This window comes from Mesoplodon mirus (assembly GCF_964341445.2).
Source record: "Mesoplodon mirus genome assembly, chromosome: 1".
NCBI lineage: Eukaryota > Metazoa > Chordata > Mammalia > Artiodactyla > Ziphiidae > Mesoplodon > Mesoplodon mirus.
Window position 1 is genome coordinate 220,290,259 of NC_138976.1, and position 21,534 is coordinate 220,311,792.

At 39.4% G+C, this 21,534-nt stretch overlaps 1 protein-coding gene across 7 annotated transcripts in view; it reads left to right on the forward strand.

The window, feature by feature from the left end:
* CDCA2 (cell division cycle associated 2) overlaps nt 1-21,534 on the forward strand; it is a 54,521-nt gene that overhangs the window by 14,605 nt on the left and 18,382 nt on the right. For 2 of the 7 annotated variants that reach the window (XM_082615981.1, XM_082615980.1), the window contains exons 5-13: nt 1,498-1,648; nt 3,103-3,299; nt 5,295-5,382; nt 9,774-10,036; nt 12,301-12,385; nt 12,850-13,094; nt 18,360-18,438; nt 19,379-19,467; nt 20,774-20,911. In XM_082615981.1, the coding sequence (XP_082472107.1) occupies nt 1,498-1,648; nt 3,103-3,299; nt 5,295-5,382; nt 9,774-10,036; nt 12,301-12,385; nt 12,850-13,094; nt 18,360-18,438; nt 19,379-19,467; nt 20,774-20,911 (1,335 nt within the window). The remainder of the gene's footprint in view (nt 1-1,497; nt 1,649-3,102; nt 3,300-5,294; nt 5,383-9,773; nt 10,037-12,300; nt 12,386-12,849; nt 13,095-18,359; nt 18,439-19,378; nt 19,468-20,773; nt 20,912-21,534) is intronic. The other 5 variants (XM_082615982.1, XM_082615983.1, XM_082615985.1 and 2 more) reach the window with 5 other exon arrangements.

Consider the following 21,534-nt stretch of genomic DNA (forward strand, 5'->3'; position numbering starts at 1 on the left):
TTTGAATTAGTGTTTTTGTTTTTTTTAGGTGTATATCCAGGAGTGGAATTGCTGGGTCATATGGTAGTTCTATTTTTAGTTTTTTGAGAAACCTCCATACTGTTTTCCACAGTGACTGCACCAATTTACATTCCCATCAACAGTGTACGAGGGTTCCCTTTTCTCCACATCCTCGCCAATGTTTGTTATTTGTGGTCTTTTTTTTTTTTTTTTTTTTTTTTTTTTGGCCACGCCACAGGGCATGCAGGATCTTAGTTCCCAGATCAGGGATTGAACCCGCACCCCCTGTGTTGGAAGTCCAGGGTCTTAACCACTGGACCACCAGGGAAGTCCCTATTTGTGGTCTTTTTGGTGATAGCATCCTGACAGTTGTGAGGTGATATCTCATTGTGGTTCTGATTTGCGTTTCCCTGATGATTAGCGATGTTGAGCATCTTTTCACGTGCCTACTGGCCATCTGCATTTCTTCTTTGGAAAAATGTCTGTTCAGTTCTTCTGCCCATTTTTTAAGGGATTAATATCCAACATATGTAAACAACTCGTACAGCTCAACATCCATATAGTCTCTTTTTTTTTTTTTTTTTTTTTTCTCGGTACGCGGGCCTCTCACTGTTGTGGCCTCTCCCGTTGCGGAGCACAGGCTCAGCGGCCATGGCTCACAGGCCCAGCCACTCCGCAGTGTGTGGGATCTTCCCAGACCGGGGCACGAACCTGTGTCCCCTGCATCGGCAGGCAGACTCTCAACCACTGCACCACCAGGGAAGCCCCATATAGTCTCTTAAACTGGCCTCTCAAACATTTTGTGCGGAACCTCTTTCCCTTTCACATTTGATTCTCTGAGGCTATCTCAGGTTATGGACTCTCAGTTATAAAAGAGCGTCCTTAACCACCCCTCCCCTGCCCCCAGAAAGAATCCTTTTAAAGATTGTCAAGCCCTCAGATAATTGGGATGTGTTTTGCCTGGGTACCTTTTTTTTTTTTTTTTTTTCTTTTTGCGGTATGCGGGCCTCTCACTGCTGTGGCCTCTCCCGCCGCGGAGCACAGGCTCCGGACGCGCAGGCCCAGCGGCCATGGCTCACGGGCCCAGCCGCTCCGCGGCACATGGGATCCTCCCAGACCGGGGCACGAACCCGTATCCCCTGCATCGGCAGGCGGACCCTCAACCACTGCGCCACCAGGGAGGCCCTGCCTGGGTACCTTTTTAAAGTGCTTTCCATCTCCTCCAGACTTCTCCTGTCTGGTCCATGGGCTTGTCAGTATCAGTACTGGCCAGCCTATAGCTCCACGTTTATACTTCCCATGTAGCTATTGCTCTTTGCTCAGATTAAGGAGGAGAGAGGAGAAACGAAGATGATGGCCGTACACCGAATATTCAGACTAAGAGTGTGTGGTTCACGGCGGGAGAGGCTCTGCTCTATCAACGTATTACCTCTGCTCTTCGAAAAGCCTATCTTTGGTTTGATTTATAATGTCCTCTGTGCTTCTGTATTTTAACAGGGCAGCCCTGTTTTGTATCGAAATGTTCATTCTTTAAGAGAACAAATGTCTGCCTTCCAGTCAGCTTTTCACTCCATAAAGGAAAACGAGAAAATGACTGACTGCCCTGAATTGTCAGAGACGGAAGGAGAGTTCAAGACCACAGGCTCAAGTGAGTAGAAAGAAGGGCTTTAGTATTTATTCAGACCATGCTCAGTGTAAAGATTTAGTTCTACAGTCTTTTCTGAGTAGAGCTGTATTTTTCAATAGGGCCTACCATTTAAAATTTGGGACATTTCACGCAAAAATCTGGATTTCTGGTTTCTCTTGAAAAAATATGATATCAAGCATTCCTGAGCCTACGTCTTACGTATCCATGTGGCCACAATTAAGTGCTAAGTGTTATAATGTCAAAGCCAGTGGGCTCATTTCATCTTTAGAATAAGGCATGTGGCAGATTTGAGTGCATAAACCTTGATTTTTTAGAGGATTGTTATTGTTTGGCAAGCATTTAAATGAATACCAAACTTCCAACCCTGATAGTATAAACAGATATGTTCAGTCTGACATCTTAATAGCCTGCCATATTCTTTACCATAACTTTTAGATTGTAATTTATTTGGTAATTTTTTTGGTCACTTTTGATTTTCCAATCACAAAGCATTTCAAACACCAGAACTAGACAAAATCTTGGTCTTGCTGTAACCACCATAACCCTAAGGTTCCAAATGGTTTTGTTTGATTCCTTGAACTATCTTCAAGTACATTTCAACACCTCCTTGGGTGCAGGGCATCATTACTCAAGATAAATCCAGTTCATCTACCTCTGCAGTGCATCACCTGCTCCGATGTACTCATTTTTATCTGTAATTTGTAACTTACCTATTTTTCAGTTTTTTTGTTTGTTTGTTTTGTTTTTTTGCGGTACGCGGGCCTGTCACTATTGCGGCCTCTCCCGTTGGGGAGCACAGGCTCCGGACGCGCAGGCTTAGCAGCCATGGCTCACGGGCACAGCCGCTCCGCGGCCTGTGGGATCTTCCCAGACCGGGGCACGAACCTGTGTCCCCTGCATCGGCAGGCGGACTCTCAACCACTGTGCCACCAGGGAAGCCCCTATTTTTCAGTTTTTATCTGAGCTTTTAAATACTTTATTTACATCATTACTAAAGTTCTGTAGACAATTAAATTCCCTTTTTGTACCTAGGAAGAACTGTGGCTGTATTTTTCATAAAATCATACACGGTCAAAGCAGAACCAATATTAGAACATAACCACATCCTTTAAAATGTTCAAAAGAAAAGGTTCATTCTAAACTTAAAAATAGAATGAGATACTATATCAAAATTGCAAATGTATCTTGGCGTATCTTTGTACATTTTAAAGTCTGAAAAAAGTCAATTCTAATAATTAAATTTTTATCTTTTTTAGCAGTCATGTTCTTTTACTTTTCAGTTAGATTTCCTTTTTTGAATAAAAAATGTACTACTAGAGTTTTCATTGATAAAGTATTCAGGCTCAAGCATTAAATTTTACTAAAATTAGGATGTACACAGTTTTCAAATGATGCTGTAAAATAAAATATTGAAGCCTGTGTTGTTTTGTTTTTATTTTGTTTTGTGTACCTAGCCAAAAAGGAAAATCTTGGTGAATGTCAACAGTTTGAGTTCCCTGCAAACTTGTCATCCAAGCGACAGAGAATATCCTCTCCGAGCAGCTCTGATGGAAACCTAACTGCTGCCTTCGGTCTCCAGATACACAATGTTGCTGCTTTTCCCAATACAGATAGACAGTGTGCTGTTGAAACTTCTGCATATCTCTCTGAGGTAATTCACTTACTGGAAACATAGGAAAGTGAAGCTTTGGATTTCTGGCTAGTCAGTTTTAGGACTGACTGTCAAGGCCCTTTTGCAATTATAGTACTTATGTATATTGTATTGTGGTATTTTAGCTGGGTTTTAAATTGTGTGTGTGTGTGTGTGAGAGAGAGGGAGAGAGAGAGAGAGAGAGATTTCCTACTTGTTCAATTTTTTTTGTGGTTGGTTAGCTTATTGGTTATTAGAGACAGTTTTGATTAATATGTTGCTTTTGATATGAAAAAGACTTTATGAAAAGATGAAGCCCTCTGGTCTTCTATTTTTGAGGTATTTTTGTAGATACCAATGGTCCAATGGTGAGAAAGTCACAGTCCTGCCCTTGAACAGCTTTTTGTCTGCTGGGGGAGACAGATATGAGCACCTAATTTACACAGAACTGGTAAATGAGGTGAAGATTATACCTGGGCTGTACCCCTCAGGTCTGGAGGTCTGGCATTTCTGCCTTGCTGCCCCTCACTGGTTTAATACCGGCTGGAAGGCATGGTGCCATTTAGCAATTTCTCCCTTGCTCTCCCCACTGCGTTCAAGTAGCTGTAGGGATTCTTTTGTTCCTTATAACTACCTAGAGGCTGTCAACATCATCAAAAGATGATAACCAACGTGAACTAAATAATACTGTTAAGTGACCTCCCTGGTGGTCCAGTGGTTAAGACTCCTTGCTTCCGGGCTTCCCTGGTGGTGCAGTGGTTGAGAGTCCGCCTGCCGATGCAGGGGACACGGGTTCGTGCCCCGGTCCGGGAAGATCCCACATGCCGCGGAGCGGCTGGGCCTGTGAGCCATGGCTGCTGAGCCTGCGCGTCCAGAGCCTGTGCTCCGCAACGGGAGAGGCCACGGCAGTGAGAGGCCTGCAAAAAAACAAACAAACAAACAAAAAAGACTCCTCGCTTCCACTGCAGGGCGCGCTTGTTCGATCCCTAGATGGGGAACTAAGATCCTGCGTGCTGCACGGAACGGCCAAAAAAATATATATAATAATAATAATAATAATCATACTGTTGAGGATCCTTGACCTTCACACAAATGTAAACGGGGATCTAGTTCTCGCACGAGCTTTAGTTCTGGTTTGATATGGCAGGTTTCTGTTTTTTTAGTGAGAGAAGACACCTAATGCCGGTAGAGTGGAAGCTTTTTTCCTGCACATTCTCTGTCATGTAGATCCAGTACGTGTCCTGTTGACCGTATCTGGACTGGCTTAATAAATGCCTGATGGTCATTAGGGTTGACCATCAGGGCCCCCGTGGGTTTCATGTATATCTCAGAGTCGCTTATAATCTCCACTCCCTCTGCTCTATTCTAGTAGATATGGAATCATCATCTGACAGTAATTTTTCTTATCAGAACTTCCATTAATTTTTGGCCATACACCATGATTTACAAGTGGTTTTTACATTAATATGAGTGTGTTTTCTATTCTGACCATTGATGGTTTTCCTTTTCTAACTATTGATACCTTCTGTTGTTTGATTAGTCATTATATTTTTCGTTATTTTGAGAATTTCCTCTTTAAAGAAAGCGTTGGCTAGTCCGAATGCAGTGGTGCTTACAATTAATTGATCACAGCCAGTTGCAGATTTCTTTGTTCCTTCTTCACTCCCACTGCTTCACTTGACTAGCCTTTAAAAAGAGAGAGAGAGAGAGAGAGAGGAAAAAAAAGAAAGCAGTTAACATAGTTTTCTAGACTTCAAACAATAAGACAGCAAAAATGTGCCCTATAAATGTTTCCTAGGGAACTGAAAATTGTTGGGTAGGATGTTTTGGAGGTTCCTAATACAGGATTCCTATATACTTCTGTAAGAATTAACTAGATAATGAAGGCGATGGATTGATTGATTTAATATCAGATTTCCAGATAATCTATAATGCTTACTGAAATCTTTATAAAAATATCAGTAATCCTATAAGTAATAAAATTTAATACTTCTTTACTCTTTTTTTTTCTCCAAGAAATCTTCTGAATCTGGTTTAAATCTGCAGTCTGGATGTTTAGTTGGAGAGTATCCTCTACTTTCAGAGCTCACAGAGGCTTCAAGTGGTAAGTATTTCATTTTTCCTTAGTACATGTGCCCATTCACCCATTGAAATGTTTGTTCAATAGACATTTATGCTTGGTTTACCTATGTGCTAATATTTGGGAAAACTAAAACCGTTCCTTACATTTTATGAACTCATGGTATATTAGAAATGTTTTAGAATTCTTGTTATGTGAGAGATGACATTTTCTTTTTTGAAATACTACCAATAAGAATTAGTGAAATATTTCCAAGCTGATAGAATCTATTATAAAGGATAGGATTATACCAATAGCTCATGCAGCTCAACATCAAAAAAAACAACAACCCTATCAAAAAATGGGTAGAAGACCTAAATAGACAGTTCTCCAAAGAAGACATACAGATGGCCAGTAGGTACATGAAAAGATGCTCAGCATCGCTAATTAGTAGAGAAATGCAAATCAGAACTACAATGAGGTATCACCTCACAGCAGTCAGAGTGGCCATCATCAAAAAGTTTACAAACAATAAATGCTGGAGAGGGTGTGGATAAAAGGGAACCCTCCTACATTGTTGGTGGGAATGTAAATTGGTGCAGCTATGGAGAACAGTATGGAGGTTCCTTAAAAAACTAAAAATAGAGCTACCATGTGATCCAGCAATTGCACTCCTGGACACTCCTGGACATATATCCAGAAAACATAAAAACTGTAATTTGAAAAGATACAGGCACCCCAGTGTTCATAGCAGCACTATTTATAATAGCCAAGACATGGAAGCAACCTAAATGTCCATCAACAGATGAATGGATAAAGATGTGGTATATGTATACAATGAAATATTACTCAACCATAAAAAAGAATGAAATAATGCCATTTGCAGCAACGTGGATGGGCCTAGAGATTATCATAAAGTCAGAAAGAGAAAGACAAATACCATGTAATATCACTTACATGTGGAATCTAAAAACGGATACAAATGAACTTATTAACAAAAAAGAAACAAATTCACAGTCATAGAAAACAAATGTATGGTTACCAAAGTGTAAAGGGGTGGGAGGAGGGATAAATTAGGAGCATGGGATTAACAGATATGCAGTACTATATATAAAATAGAGAAACAACGGGGTCCTACTGTATAGCACAGGGAGCTACATTCAATATAAAAAGAAAGAATAGGATCTCTAAACATTTAACAAGTTTATTTTGTTAGAGAAAACACTACACATGATTTTTTTGGTTTTTAAGTATGTGAAAAGGGACTGGCATTCAATATGCTTGTATTGAATGAAAGTCACCATAAGGTATTAGGTTTACTTTCAACATACCTGTGTCTTTATCTTTAAGTAAAACTCTTGTATATGTATAGCTGGCCCTTGCTTTTTTGTCAGTCCTGAGAATTTCTGCCTTTTAATGGGCGTATTTGGTGCATTAACCTTTCAAGTCATTATTGAACTAGTTTTATTTAAATCTGCCATTTAAAAAATATTTTATCCACACGGTTTGCAGAATCTTCGTTCCCTGACCAGGGATTGAACCCACTCCCTCAGCAGTGAAAGTGTGAAGTCCTAACCACTGGACCACCAGAGAATTCCCTAAATCTGCCGTTTCTTTCATGTATTTTCTGTTCTATTTTTTGTTTTCCCTCCTCTCGTCTACTGGGCTTATTTGAAATTTTAGAAATCTATTTATCCATTACCTTCTAAACTATACCTCATTGCATCTTTTTTTTTAATGGTTACTCTAAGGACTGGTATATACATCCTTAGATTTTCACAGCCTTCTTAGAGCTAATAATGTACAACTTCAGGTGAAATACAGAAATTTTACAAACTGTATAGATCTACTTCCTCTCCTCCCACCCATGTCTTTTATGGTCCTTTTACACTATAGATGTCATCTGTACTATATTTATATTCATTTTAAACCCCACAAGATAAGGTTTTTTTGATTTAAACAACCATGTGTATTGGGAAATATGTGTATATTGGAAATAGCCTTTTATAGTTACCCAGATAGGTACCATTTCTGGTGCTTTTCATTCCTTGCTGAAGATCTAAGTTTCTGTCTGGTATCATTTCCTTTCAACCTGAAAAAGAACTTCCTTCAGCATTTCTTGTGGTGCACATGTGCTCTGACTTCTTAATTTTAATCATGCGATGGATGGATGGATGGATAGATGGGGCAGAGAGCAGGGTTATGAGTTTGTTACCTGGATGAAATAGGATGCTTTTGCCTTCAGCAATTCTTACCAATTCTCTTGCTTTACTCTCATGGGACTTTGTCTTAGGAGTGACATATTCTTTGACAGTGGTTATAGAATGTATGAAGTATGGTCATTAAAAACTGTCATCATACCTAACACCTCCCTGTACAATCTGTCTTCTTGGGAACATACCAACAAGGGCCAGCGTATCCCATTTTAATGCCCCTCTAGGCCCTAAGCAGGAACATTGTATAAGGCAGGCAAAGACAAATCTCCTGTAGGCGGTGGGGCCTTGATTAAAGGACTCCAGTGCTGATTCCAGTGTTTTATTTTAAACTGGTTATCTGGTGGCACCCCAGAGGTTATTATATTTCAGACGGTGCACCTTTAGGAAGAGGGAAGAGGTCTTATAAAGTGGGATACTTCAAAAACAAACACACACATAGAAAAAGAGCTCAGATTTCTGGCTACCAGAGGCCGGGGATAGGGAATTGGAGGAAGGCAGGTAAAAGGTAAAGACTTCCAGTTATAAAATAAATAAGTACTAGGGATGTCATGCACAACATGATAAATATAATGAACACTGCTGTATGGTATATATGAAAGGTGTTACGAGAGCAAATCCTAGGGGTCTTCATCACAAGGGAAAAATTTTTTTTCTCTTTCATGTTGTATCTGTATGAGGTGATGGATGTTCTCTAAACTGATTGTGGTCCTCACCTCATGGTGTCTGTAAGTCAGATCGTTATGCTGTACACCCTGTATCTCAATAAAACTGGAGGAAAGAAAAATAACCCCTCTAAATACTGACGGCTATTAAAAAAACCTGTTCCCCTTCAAACAGAAACAACAACAAAAGAATAAATAAAATGCAAGTCACACTATGTCACTCCCCTCAAAATCTCTCACTGGCCTCCCAGCATACTTAGGATAGAATCCAGTCCATCCACTTCCTACTAGGCCGCACCTGACCTGGTCCTTAGCCTTGACTCTGAGCTTGTGGCTTAGCTGTCTTCTTGCTCGCTCTGTTCCAGTCACTCTGGCCTTGCCCCACCTCTTATACGCCAGGGTCACTCCTGTCACTGGTCTTTGCACTTGGCTTTGAGCACATGTATAATCTTCCCTAGACACATGTGCGGCTCGCTTCCTCACTGTGTTCAGATGCCTGCTCAGGAGGCTGTCCTTGAACTCACCCCCACCCCTCCCATACCCTAACCCTATCTCTACTTTATTCTCCTTAATGGCATGGGTTACTGCTTGTTATTATATATACATTTCTTTAACTTTTTATTTTAAGATGACTGTAGATTCACATGCAGGTGTAAGCATGAATCCAGAGGAAGAAAGCCTATCCACCCTTCCCCCCAGTTTCCCCAGTGGTGACGTCTTGCATAGCTGTAATACAGTGCACGACCAGGAAATCAACACTGATACAATCCACTGACCTTTTTGGCCAGATTTCACCACTGTTACATGCAGACGTTTGTGTGTATATTTAGTTCCATGATTTTATCACAGGTGTAGACTCACATAACCACACTACAGTCAAGATATATCACAGTCCCATCACCCGGTCCCTCATGCTACCGTTTTACACAGGCACAGCTACCTCCTTCCTTCTGTGCCCCCCAGTTACTATATTTTATGTTGTCTGTTTGTCCTCTGAGGCCATGGGGGCTTTATCTGTGGTGTTTATGTCTCTCGCAAAGTGCCTGTCACACCTTAAGCACCCAGTATGTATTTGTTAAATGTCAATCATCAGGCAATGCTGAGAATTTGCAGGGGGGAGCCTTGCCTTGCTTGGGGGCACGTACAATATGTTCATTTTTTTATTGGACAGTCGTTCTCCTCAGCATTCTGTCCTTTCCCTCCCACTACCCTTGCATGCTGAAAATGCCTCTGACTCCACCAATAAAATCAGTCATGATTCATTGTCTGGCTCAAGTTAGTTTCATGGTGTAAACCGTAGGTGTCGTGAGTGGAAGCAGATTAACAGTTAATAGCTGAGCCGTGGGGGCCTCCTTAGATTTCCGTGGAGCCAAGACACCTTACTTACTGTTGCCCTCAGTAGTCAGATTTGAAATAAAAGCTGTGGCCAGTGCCGCTTCTCTTTGTTTTATGTCTCCAAGTGAAATCCCAGATGCTACTCCTCCAGCAGGATATCTTAGGGTTGAATTTCTGAATAGGTTGTTATTCCTTTTGTAAATACTTACTACTTTTGTTGTAGAACAGACTGACTCAGATGTCTGCCACCTCTCATGTTTACATCTCTATGTTGAAGGAATCCAGGTTGCTGACTCTGTAGAGGGCAAAAGATCCAGCGATGCCGTTTCAGTTGACAAATTTACACAAGTGAGTACAGACATGGCTCCTGAAGCCAGGTCACTGGTTACTCCACTGTGCCAGAGGGACGTTCCATCCTCTGAGACCTTTGTACTTCGTTCTGTGCTGAAGAAACCTTCTGCAAAGCTGTGTCTAGACAGCCTGCAGGTCAGTATAGAGCTACATTTCCTAAAGCAAGATGAATAAAAATTCATTTTGGTTCAAAGAAATACCTCTGAAATGTTATGTAATACTGGCCTAACAGGAAATGTCTTTTTTTTTTTTAACTCAGTTTGGAATATAGTATGTTGAATTTAATATAGGTAGACCATATTTTATAAGAGTTTCATAAGTTATTAATGTGTGAGTTTGTTGATTATTTCCACCAAAAATATCTGCTCTTCAAGATACCTCTTACAGGCGTGCCTCTTTAAGTTGAGCTAGTATGAGAAGAGAGTAGGTTGATGGGAACTAGCTGGAATTTATTGAGTACTTCCAGTGAAGGTTCTGGAATATATGATGTACGTGCAGCAGCAGTATCCAAGAAAGGTATTAGCCCCATTTGACATAAACTCAGGCTTGAAGCTGTGAACCCAGACGAATCTGATGTTAAACATCCATGACAGGCTGTAAACACTCTGAGAGGTTCAGAGGACGGCTCTGGGGTCACAGTGCCCGGTTTCATACGCTGACGCTGAAGTTTAAGAACTAGGTAGGTTAGTTAACCTTTTTGTACCCTGGTTTCCTTGTCTATAAAAGGACAATATCAGTCACTTCCTTACAGGGTACTCTGAGCATAAAGTAGAATAATAACGTGCAGTTAGCGCCAGTGCCTGGCAAATGAGAAGTGCACATTGTTTTTTTGTTGTTGTTCTTGGCCATACGGCTATACCTATAAATCTGTCTTTAAAGCCAAAGTGAACTAGGCTACCTTCTATCTACATGGATATATGGTCAGTTGTTATTTTTAAATGTTTTAACAATTTTTCTGGTTAAAGAGCTTGATTTGGGTTTCTATACAGCACTGCTCATTTTTATCTTTTATTTGTTTTATCTTCTCCTCAAAGAAGAGACTTAGCATCTTAATGATCTGTGTAACTCTTTTTTTTTTTTTTTTTTTTCTCTTTTTGCGGTATGCGGGCCTCTCACTGCTGTGGCCTCCCCCGTTGCGGAGCACAGGCTCCGGATGCGCAGGCCCAGCGGCCATGGCTCACGGGCCCAGCCGCTCCGCGGCATATGGGATCCCCCCAGACCGGGGCACGAACCCGTATCCCCTGCATCGGCAGGCGGACTCTCAACCACTGCGCCACCAGGGAGGCCCTGATCTGTGTAACTCTTATCACTTAACAGTGTTAATGTAGCAGAAACATCAAGTCCTGCCACTAAAATCATATTAATACTTTCACAACTAATGGTCTTCTTGCCAAACTGCCCAAAGCTTGCAAGTGTATTCTGTTTGAGTTGTTGGATAACTTTCATGGTAATAATGAAAAGTAAATCTAAACATTAACATGAACTTTGTTGTATAAGTTCACTTATTTCACAAATACTGATGTGAGCATTTTCCTGGTTGGGAAAATGAAGCTGAGTCTCAGGAGATTCTTGATGAAAGAGGTTTGTTTAGGGCAGGACTGTTTCTTAGAGAAGGTGCTGCTCTTGGGATGGATGTGCTGGAGAAAATGAACAGCTCTAGAGAACAAGGGCTGGTCAGGGCTTAGGATGAGACGGGACAAACAGATGGTGATTTGGAGGTGCCTCTCAGCCACCCACAACCCTGGCTTTTGCCCACTTTGCTCCATTGGCCCTGTGTTTGGGCTTGCCCCTCCTGTTCTTTGGGATTCACATTGTCCCTTCCTCACCAACTTGCCTACTCTATAATCTTCTGGAGAAGCACAGGAGGACAAATGCTACTTTCTTTCCTTGTTCTAACTCAGGAATATAGTATCGTAGACTGGAGATTTATACACTTCTAAAAGGTGTGGTTCCCATGTCTAAAAGACAAAACACCCTATTATGCCATTTACATATTTGTTTTTTTCTTGTTTTAGTGGAATTCTTATACTTTAGACCATTTGTATAGTCTATCTCATTTGACACCATCCAGAGTACACTGTAATTCTGGCCATTCTCATTTTCCTTAAAGTCATTTGCCAGGTCAAAAATGAGGGAATGAATTTAGCCCACATTATGGATTTCTGTTCTTTAATTTCAGCCTAAAACTATTTACTAAAGTATTATGATAGCTAAGGAACCCAGTTTTTCGTTGTGGCTAATATCATGATATTTTAAGTCAGATCAACTATGAAAGTAAAGGTAATCTGCAATACTACGTAGCGTCTACCCTTGGCAGGAAAAAAATTCGAAGTTGTCGTTCTTAATGTCTGTGTGTATGTATTTATGTAAAATTATTCATCAGTGTTTATTTTATTTAGGAACACCGTGACAACCTCTGTGATGGTGGGACTCATCCAAACTTAATCTTGAATCTTGCAAACTGTTGCAAAGAACAAAAAGCAGGTAAGAAATTCAGATTTATTTTGAAGCCTGAGATATCATTTGCTTGTTATTAAAAACATCTGAGGTAGTATGTAGTATCTTCAATGATCTACTGATGCCTGATGCTTCTGAAATTACATGGGAATGAAGAAGAGTCGGGAGGGATGAACTCTCTGTCGAAGTTTCAGAATTGGTTCTACCCCTATCATCTGTCCCTTTTTGCTTAATGGTGAAACTTGTAAGGAAATTGGTATTCAATTTTGTAATCTTTTAAGACAGGCATGCAGAATTTACTTTAAAATCCATGACCATATTTTAATTAGAAATATTGCTTATCTTTTCCACTTTGAACTTTTTTTCTGTACAAACTATGTTTTGTGTTATACAAAAGCCAGATCCAATCATGTTAAAAGATTCTAGGGTATGTCTTTTAGATAAGAAATGTAGTTTAATTTTTAAATATATTCCCATTTATTATCTACTAGAAGGTCAAGAAAATTGTAAAGTACCAGACTCTCTAAATATGAGGAAGAGGAAGAGAGTTACTTTCGGAGAGGACCTAAGCCCTGAAGTGTTTGATGAATCTTTGCCAGCAAACACTCCGTTGCGTAAAGGAGAAACACCGGTTCGTAAAAAGGATTTAAGTACCGTCAGTCCCCTGCTACTTGAACAGTCCCCGTCTCCTGAGGGGTTACTTCAACCAAATTTTGATGACAAGGGAGAGGATCTTGTAAGTGTGAAAAGTGTGGAACAATCTTGTTTATATTTTCATCAGACCTCACCTATTTAGCATGAGCAATAATTGTGCTTTGAAATGAGATGGACTGAACAATATGTCATGGTATAAATTAATGCATTTTCTAGCTAGATGATTACCAGTTTTCTCCTATTAAAAACAATACTTCCGTGACTCCTTGTACATAGCATATTTTCTGGAACCTAACTGCTATTGATTGTAAGATGTGCCATTGTTTTATCTATCACTAAGAAAAAATGCTGAAAGTTAAACTGATACACACCATGTACTCAGATTTCAGAGGTGTTAAAATGTTGAAAGAGCAGCAGTCTTAGAATTGATATATTATAAATATAAATGGTTCTTCCTCCTAAGATGAATTTCTGCAGGTGGGATTACTGGATTAAGGAACATGAACATTTTTTGAACTTTTTGATACATACTGCTAAATTATTCAGAAAGTATGTACTAATTTGAACTCACAGCACTATAAATGATTTTATTCTATTATACCTTTGTAAACCCTGGGTGGTTTTTTTTTTTTTTTTTTTTTGCGGTACGCGGGCCTCTCACTGTTGTGGCCTCTCCCGTTGCGGAGCACAGGCTCCGGACGTGCAGGCCCAGTGACCGTGGCTCACGGGCCCAGCCGCTCTGTGGTATGTGGGCTCTTCCCGGACCGGGGCACGAACCCATGCCCCCTGCATCAGCAGGCAGACTCTCAACCACTGCGCCACCAGGGAAACCCCTAAACCCTGGGTTTTAATGGTACTTTTTTTTTAAACAGCTTAATAGGAGAAAAAGGTGACTGGAAAATATTGTTTGTTAGTGAGGTTTGAACATTATCACATGTTTATAGGCTATTTGAATTTCTTCTCTTGAGAACTGCCTCTTAATTTTACTTACCCATTTTTATATTGGGACCATCATTCAATCTCTCTCTTGCTGTTATACTTTGAAATAAGAATATTCTGCTTTTGGCCGAGATGGAATAAGAGGGACCTAATTTACATTGCCATGAGAAACAACTAAAAAGCCAGAGAAAAAGATATGAAACAGTGGTTCACCGGCGTCGACTGTCTGGAAGCACAGACAGTAATCTCTGAGGGGGGTAACAAATGAGGTAAGCCTTATGAGAGCCCCAACTTACTGCCTGGGCTGAATTTCCAGGCTGCAGCACAGGGAGGGGTTATGTTGGTGGAGCCTGGCAGTCTCCATGAATTGAGAAGATGGATTTGGGGTCTGGAAAAGTGAAGGAGACTGGAGTTCACAGGGTAAAATACCAGAGAGAAAAGACCTGCAGGGAGGGAGAACTCTGGAGATCTGCAAAGGGTCTCCTCACGTCTCTAGCTGAGTGCTGGTCACCATGTCCTTATGAGTAAACTGCCCCAGGCCAGCGAGGAACTGCCCAAATGGAGCAGAGGGAAATGCCTAGAGCTCACACAGGGCAGAAATTGTGTTCCCACCAACTCACGTAGAAAAACTTTGTAATTCAGAGGGTGTCAGGTACTCAGAAGAGTATTGCTTCATTAATGGAGCAGAATTAAACTAAAAGCCTGGCAAAGCTTAAAAGCAAGTCTTGAAAGGATCTAACTTATACCCATGTAACTGCATTGCATAATGAACTTCAAGAATATCAAAACTGCTTTTGGCAGCTGTGAAGGTGGGGAGATCCCAGGGAGGCCAAGGCATTAGATCTCATTGTCCTCCCAGCCCTTCAACCCTCCCCTGAAGGCCCTCAGTAAAATGGTTTTATCCTTCCCACCAAACCAAAACAAAACAATCTAGCAACAAATAATGTTAAACTCAAAATGTCTGGCATTCAATTAAAAATTAATACTTGTGTAGGAAAAGATGCCCCATAATGAAGAGAAAAATCAATCAATAGAAATAGACCCAGAAATGACACATATGATAGAATTTCTAGAGAGACATTGAAAGAGTTATTTTAACTATATTTCATATATGTTCAAGAATGTGAGAAAAGATTGAGCTTCTTAAGGACATGGAAGATAAAGAAAAGACCCAAATCAAACTCTGTACATTATAATCTCCAGGAATAAAAACATGTTGGATGAGATTAATAGCATATTAGAGAATGCAAGAGAAAAGATTAGTGACTTTGAAGATGTAGCAATAGAAATTATTCTCAATGACACAGGAAAAAGACTGAACAAGAATGAGCAGACAATTCGTGATCTGGGACAACTTCATGTGGTAAAAAGTGCTTGTAATTAGGGTTCCCAAAGGAGAGGAGAGATTGGAAGGAACAGGAAAAAAAATATTTGCAAAATAATGGCTGAAAAATGTCCAAATTTGATAGAATTATTAACCCACTGATCCTAAAGGTCAACACATTCCCAGCACAAGAAACATAAAGAAAAATACACAAAGCTTAAAATCAACAATGAATGGCCTAAAAGGAGCCAGAGAGAAAAAGACATGTGACATAAGAAAAAGAAATATAAGAGAGGAAGCAGATTTCTGGTTGGAAACTCTGCGAACGAGTCAGAAGACAGTGCAGCAACAACATCTTTTAAAGATGTATTTAAGTACTTGGAGCAAAAAAACCCCAAAATACCTGTCAAACTAGAATTCTCTATCTAGTGAGACCATCTTTCAAAAGAAAAGGTGGAAATAAAGGCTTTTTCAGACATAATGGAAGTTGAAATAATTCATTACCATAACAAGTTAGCATTAGAAGAAGTGTTGAAAAGGAAGCCCTTTAGTCAAAAGGAAAATAGTTCTGCATGAAAATCTGCATCTACACAGAGGAATGAGGAGCACTGAAAATGCTAAATATATGGGCAAATGTAACAGACTTCTTTTTAATTAGTCTCCATAAAGGATAATTATTCAAAGCAAGAGTAACAACAATATTCTGTTTGGTTTATAACCTAGGTAAATAAAATATACAACCAAATTAACATGGCATAAAGGTTGGGAGGGGTTCTTAGGCTATAAACAAAGTGGAATAAGTTAAAAGATGTGTACTGTAAACCCTAAGCCACTATAAAGTAACAAAAGATGCGTGGGATGCAGGTAAAGCAGTGCTTAGAGGAAAATTTTTAAAAATTAAAGCCTGTATTTGAAAATAATAGAGGTCTCCAATTAATGATCTCAGCTTCCACTTTAAGCAACTAGAAAAAGAAAAGCAAATTGAAACCAAACTAAGAAGAGGAAAGGAAGTAATAAAGATAAGTGTAAGAATCAATGAAATAGAAAACAGAAAAACAATAGAGACAAATCATTGAAATCAGAAGGTTTGTTTTTTGGGTTTTTTTTATAAATTTATTTATTTTTGGCTGCGTTGGGTCTTCGTTGCTGCGCGCGGGCTTTCTCTAGTTGCACTGCTGTGTGTGGGCTTCTCATTGCGATGGCTTCTCCTGTTGTGGCTCACGGGCTCTAGGCATGCGGGCTCAGTAGTTGTGGCTCACGGGCTTAGTTGCTCCATGGCATGTGGGATCTTCCCGGACCAGGGCTCGAACCTGTGTCCCCTGCATTGGCAGACAGATTCTTAACCACTGTGCCACCAGGGAAGTCCCGAAATCAGAAGGTTTTGCTGCAGAAAATAATAGTAAACTTCTAAACAGACTGTTCAGGATAAAAGGAGAGGATACTCATTAGCAATATAAGGAATAAGGGAGGTGATATAATTACATATCTTAATAATACTAAAAGGATCATAAAAGAATATTATGAACAACTATTTTATGCCAATAAATTCAACAACTTAAGCTACATTCCTTGAAAGACACAAGCTATCAATCTCACTCAAGAAGAAATAGGTGGTCTCATTCGCTCTATATCAACTAAGGAAATTTAAATTGTAGTTTAAACCTTCCCACAAAGAAAACTGCATGTGCAGATGATTTTACTAATGAATTCTACCAAACATTTAAGGAAGATACAATACTAATTCTGCATACATTCTTGCAAACAAATTGAGTTGGGAATGCTTCCCAGTTCATCAATGTCAGCAGTAGCCTGATACCATAATCAGACATTATGAGGGAAGAAAACTACAGTGCAGTATCCTCACAAACATACTAACATATAAAAAGAGAATACATTATGACCAAGTGAGATTTTACCCCCAAAATGCAAGGTTGGTTTATTTGAAAGACAATCTGCAGAGTTCACCGTATTAACAGAGTAAAACAGAGAAACTCTATGGTCATCTCAGCAGATGGAGAAAAAGCATTTGACAAAATCCAGCATTCATTTCGGATAAAAATTCTGAGCAAATTGGTGAGAAAAAAGAATTTCTTCAACCTGACAGATTTTGTCTATGAGAAATTAACAGCTACCATTACACTGGCTGTGGGAAAGAAAAGATTTGACATCTGCATTTATATTTACCCTTAAGGCCTCCTGAATAATACTGTAATGTTTGGTTGTGTTTATTAATGAATTTTCTTACTTTATTGGGTTAGGGTATGGGATTTTATTTTTTTTATTATTATTTTATTATTATTATTATTTTTTTGTGGTATGCGGGCCTCTCACTGTCGTGGCCTCTCCCGTTGCGGAGCACAGGCTCTGGACGCACAGGCTCAGCGGCCATGGCTCACGAGCCTAGCTGCTCCGCGGCATGTGGGATCTTCCCGGACCGGGGCACGAACCCGTGTCCCCTGCTCGGCAGGCGGATTCTCAATCACTGCGCCACCAGGGAAGCCCAGGGTATGGGATTTTAAATAAACCAAAAAGTAACTTATTAGTGGATCATCATGACTACTTTCACTTTTTAAAAATTTTATATATATATATATATATATATATATATATTTTTTTTTTTTGCGGTACGCGGGCCTCTCACTGTTGTGGCCTCTCCTGTTGCGGAGCACAGGCTCCGGATGCGCAGGCTCAGCGGCCATGGCTCACGGGCCCAGCTGCTCCGCGGCATGTGGGATCTTCCCGGACCGGGGCACGAACCCGTGTCCCCTGCATCGGCAGGTGGACTCTCAACCACTGCGCCACCAGGGAAGCCGTATTATTATATTTTTAATTATTATTTTGGTAGGTTGTAGTTATTAAGCATGGTTTCCTTAAATATGATTGGTAAATATTATAAAACATTTATTTTTATATCCAGTATCTTGTTTTTGCTCTGACTTTTTTTGGTTAATCTTTTATTTCCCATCTTTATGCTTATTACAGTTCCTCCTACAAAAATAAATACGTATTATTTTCTTTTGGGTACATCATTTCTATGTCCACTGGATTTAAAGATATCTAATTTCTACTTTTTTCTTTGTTTAGGAAAACATAGAACCTCTTCAGGTATCATTTGCAGGTCTCAGTCCTCTTAGTAAGTCTTCAATCTCTGAGACTCTTTCAGGTAGTAACTTTGGCTTATCTAAAAATCATAAATGTCATTTTAAATATGTGTATATATGAAAATCACCTTATTTTAAAATTTTTATTTTTATTATGATCATACTTGATTTTTCAAAAACTCAAATCATGTAGAAAAGCTTACAAGAAGTCTCTTATCCATCCCTTTCCATTCCAAGTCCATACTTTATAATCACCCACATTTAACTTCCTCTGATGGGTAGCCGCATTTTTCAAGTCACTACAAGTAGTGGAGTTGCCCTCTCAACACTTAAGGATTGACAGTAGGCTCCTTTTCAGGTTGCACAATTGAAATGATATGGATCCTAAGGGTCATTTTTAAATACATAAAATTGTTCATCAACATCAACATGGCATTTTGTGCATATGTACTTTCTGAGGTCTCTAGGTTTTTTTTTATGATCATGACAAGGCAACAAAGATCTCTCTGTGCTTTCCTGACAAACCAGGACTTGGCCAGCAAATGTCATGGGCAAAGCACTTACAATGGAACCATTATTCACGTTTCTCCCCTGGTCGAAATCCTTTAATGGATCACCAACACCTCTTGTTGGCTCTAGGACACAAACCAAGCCCATTAGCACAGAATCCAAGACATGGAGTGTTAAGTTAGAGCTAAATTGGAAGCATAGCCTGTCATCTTCCAGAGCTTATGCTCTTTGACAGGTTATACTGCCTTTTATTTATACCGTTCAAAGTGACCAAATTAAAATTTTTTGAACTTTGTGAAATTAAAGTATTTTCATGTTTTTAAAAATGTTTTGAATCTCAAAATTTATTTCTCCTGGTAATATTTATGTTCAGATATGGTAGGATACTAAAAGCAAAATTGGTATCCAAAAGAGCATCCAGTGTGTCCAATAGATGATGGATATTACAACTTCTTGTTAGCTACCCTAATTTTGCTGTGTCTTGCTCATCAGGCACTGATACCTTTGCCTCTTCAAATAACCACGAGAAAATAGCCTCCTGTAAAGTTGGTAGAGCAACGCGGACCTCTAACAGAAGAAGTGTAAGTGTTTGTATTTGGCACAGTGTATCTGTTTTTAAATCTTGCACTAGATTTTTCTCTGTTTTCATGATCAAATGATTTATCAGTTAAATCTTGGTTTAATCAATGTGTTAAGAACTAATACCATATCCTACCTATCATGTAAGCCAGGATAATGCTGTTTTCCTGATTTGATTTTAATTAATTCTGTTAGAAGAAAAATATAATAAACGAGGTGCTTTCAGAGTGTGTGTTCACGTGGAAGGTAATCTGTTTAGGAAGTTTATTTGGGATCTGTTTGGTTTTATGAGTTATATCAAAGTGCAAAGTGGAGAAGAGTTGCATTTTTTAAAAAATTTTTAAATTAAATTTTATTTTTTTATACAGCAGGTTCTTATTAGTTATCTATTTTATACATATTAGTGTATATATGTCAATCCCAATCTCCCAATTCATCCCAACCCCCTCCACCACCACCCCCTGGCTTTCCCCCCTTGGTGTCCATACATTTGTTCTCTAGAGTCACATGTATGAACAGTCAGAAAATGGCATAAATATAACTTTTTCAAAAACTACCTTCACTTGTTTTCAGTGTGAGCATAACTCCCATCGAATGAATGTCTTTTGCGATTTTATTAAATTGGATGAACTTGGATTTTTATCTGTAGCATCACAGTGCATAAACGTATAGCATACTGATATTGTTTTTCACTGATACTGTTGATGATAAACCCAGAAGTCAAACTTAGATAATCTGACGGTTCATGATTTTTCCCCACATAACCCATCAGTAGTTAGGTGCTACATTGTAGATATTCAATAAATATTTGATGAATGAATAAGACAGTGATTCTTTTTTATTTTTTATTTTCAAAAATTTTATTGAAGTATAGTTGATTTACAACGTACAGCAAAGTGATTCAGTTATACATATGTATATTTTTTCATATTCTTTTCCATTATGGTTGATCTCAGGATATTGAATATAGTTGCCTGTGCTATACAGTAAGACCTTGTTGTTTATCCATCCTATATATAATAGTTTGCCCCTAAAACAACGATTCTTAAGTTGTTTTTTTCTCTTCCATAAAATAGCAGGACAGAGTACATATGCTTCTGGGTCAGTGTTTGATCAGAAATCAGTAATTACTATTTCCCTCTTTTGAATGGGACTTGGTTAAAATACTTCTAATGGAATTTGTGAATTAGTGGAAATGGGTTGTAAAATGGTAGAATCCGCAGGGACGGGAAAAGAAATGTGAGAGACACTCATGAAAATGTAACTGACTGTGTTTTATGGTAGCCCTGCTTTTAATTTTCTTTATAGCAGTTGATCAGTTTTTCAGAAGAGAGTGTTTGCAACTTATTTAATACAGAAGCGCAGCCTTGTAAAGAAAAGAAAATTAATAGGAGGAAGTCTCAAGAAAGCAAGCGCACAGACAGAGCACTTCCTAGAAAGAATCAGGTGAGTGTGTGTTTAAAGATGTAATAAAGAGTAGAAATGGTGCATTTCTTTGTTGTATGGTTAGGAAAACCCAGAAACAAAATTTTTCCTAGTTGGCCTTGGACCAAGAGTATTAAAATCATCTTATCATAGAATCGAAAGGGCCATAAGAGATTATATACTCAATTATGAATTACCCGAGGGCCATTTTTGCATTTTCTTCATTGGGTTACATATACCCAGCACAGGGAATCATGGGCACTCAAATGTGGAATTGATTCTTATCTTTGAATCTGATCTAATCTAACCTCACCCTCTTTGGGGAATCCTCTGATTTCTTAGGGATGCATGTGCCATCTGTGTTTGACTTTGCTACTGCCAGTGGCTGGTTGGATGATCTCCCCGTATTGCAGGAAGAATTTAGAAACTAGCTCTGTCTTTCTCCACACTCAGAGGCCTGTGCCGGCTCATGACGTCACCGCCTCTTTGTGGATAGCAGATCTAGCACCTTGACCCAGGTCCTGGCGTTGCCCTTCGCTTCACTGAGCTGGACCCTCCCCTGCCATACCCTACAGCTTGTTGGTATCCAAGAGCTTCCCAGTTTTAATAATACGCATTTATATGTCCCCCCACTCTCCGACCCC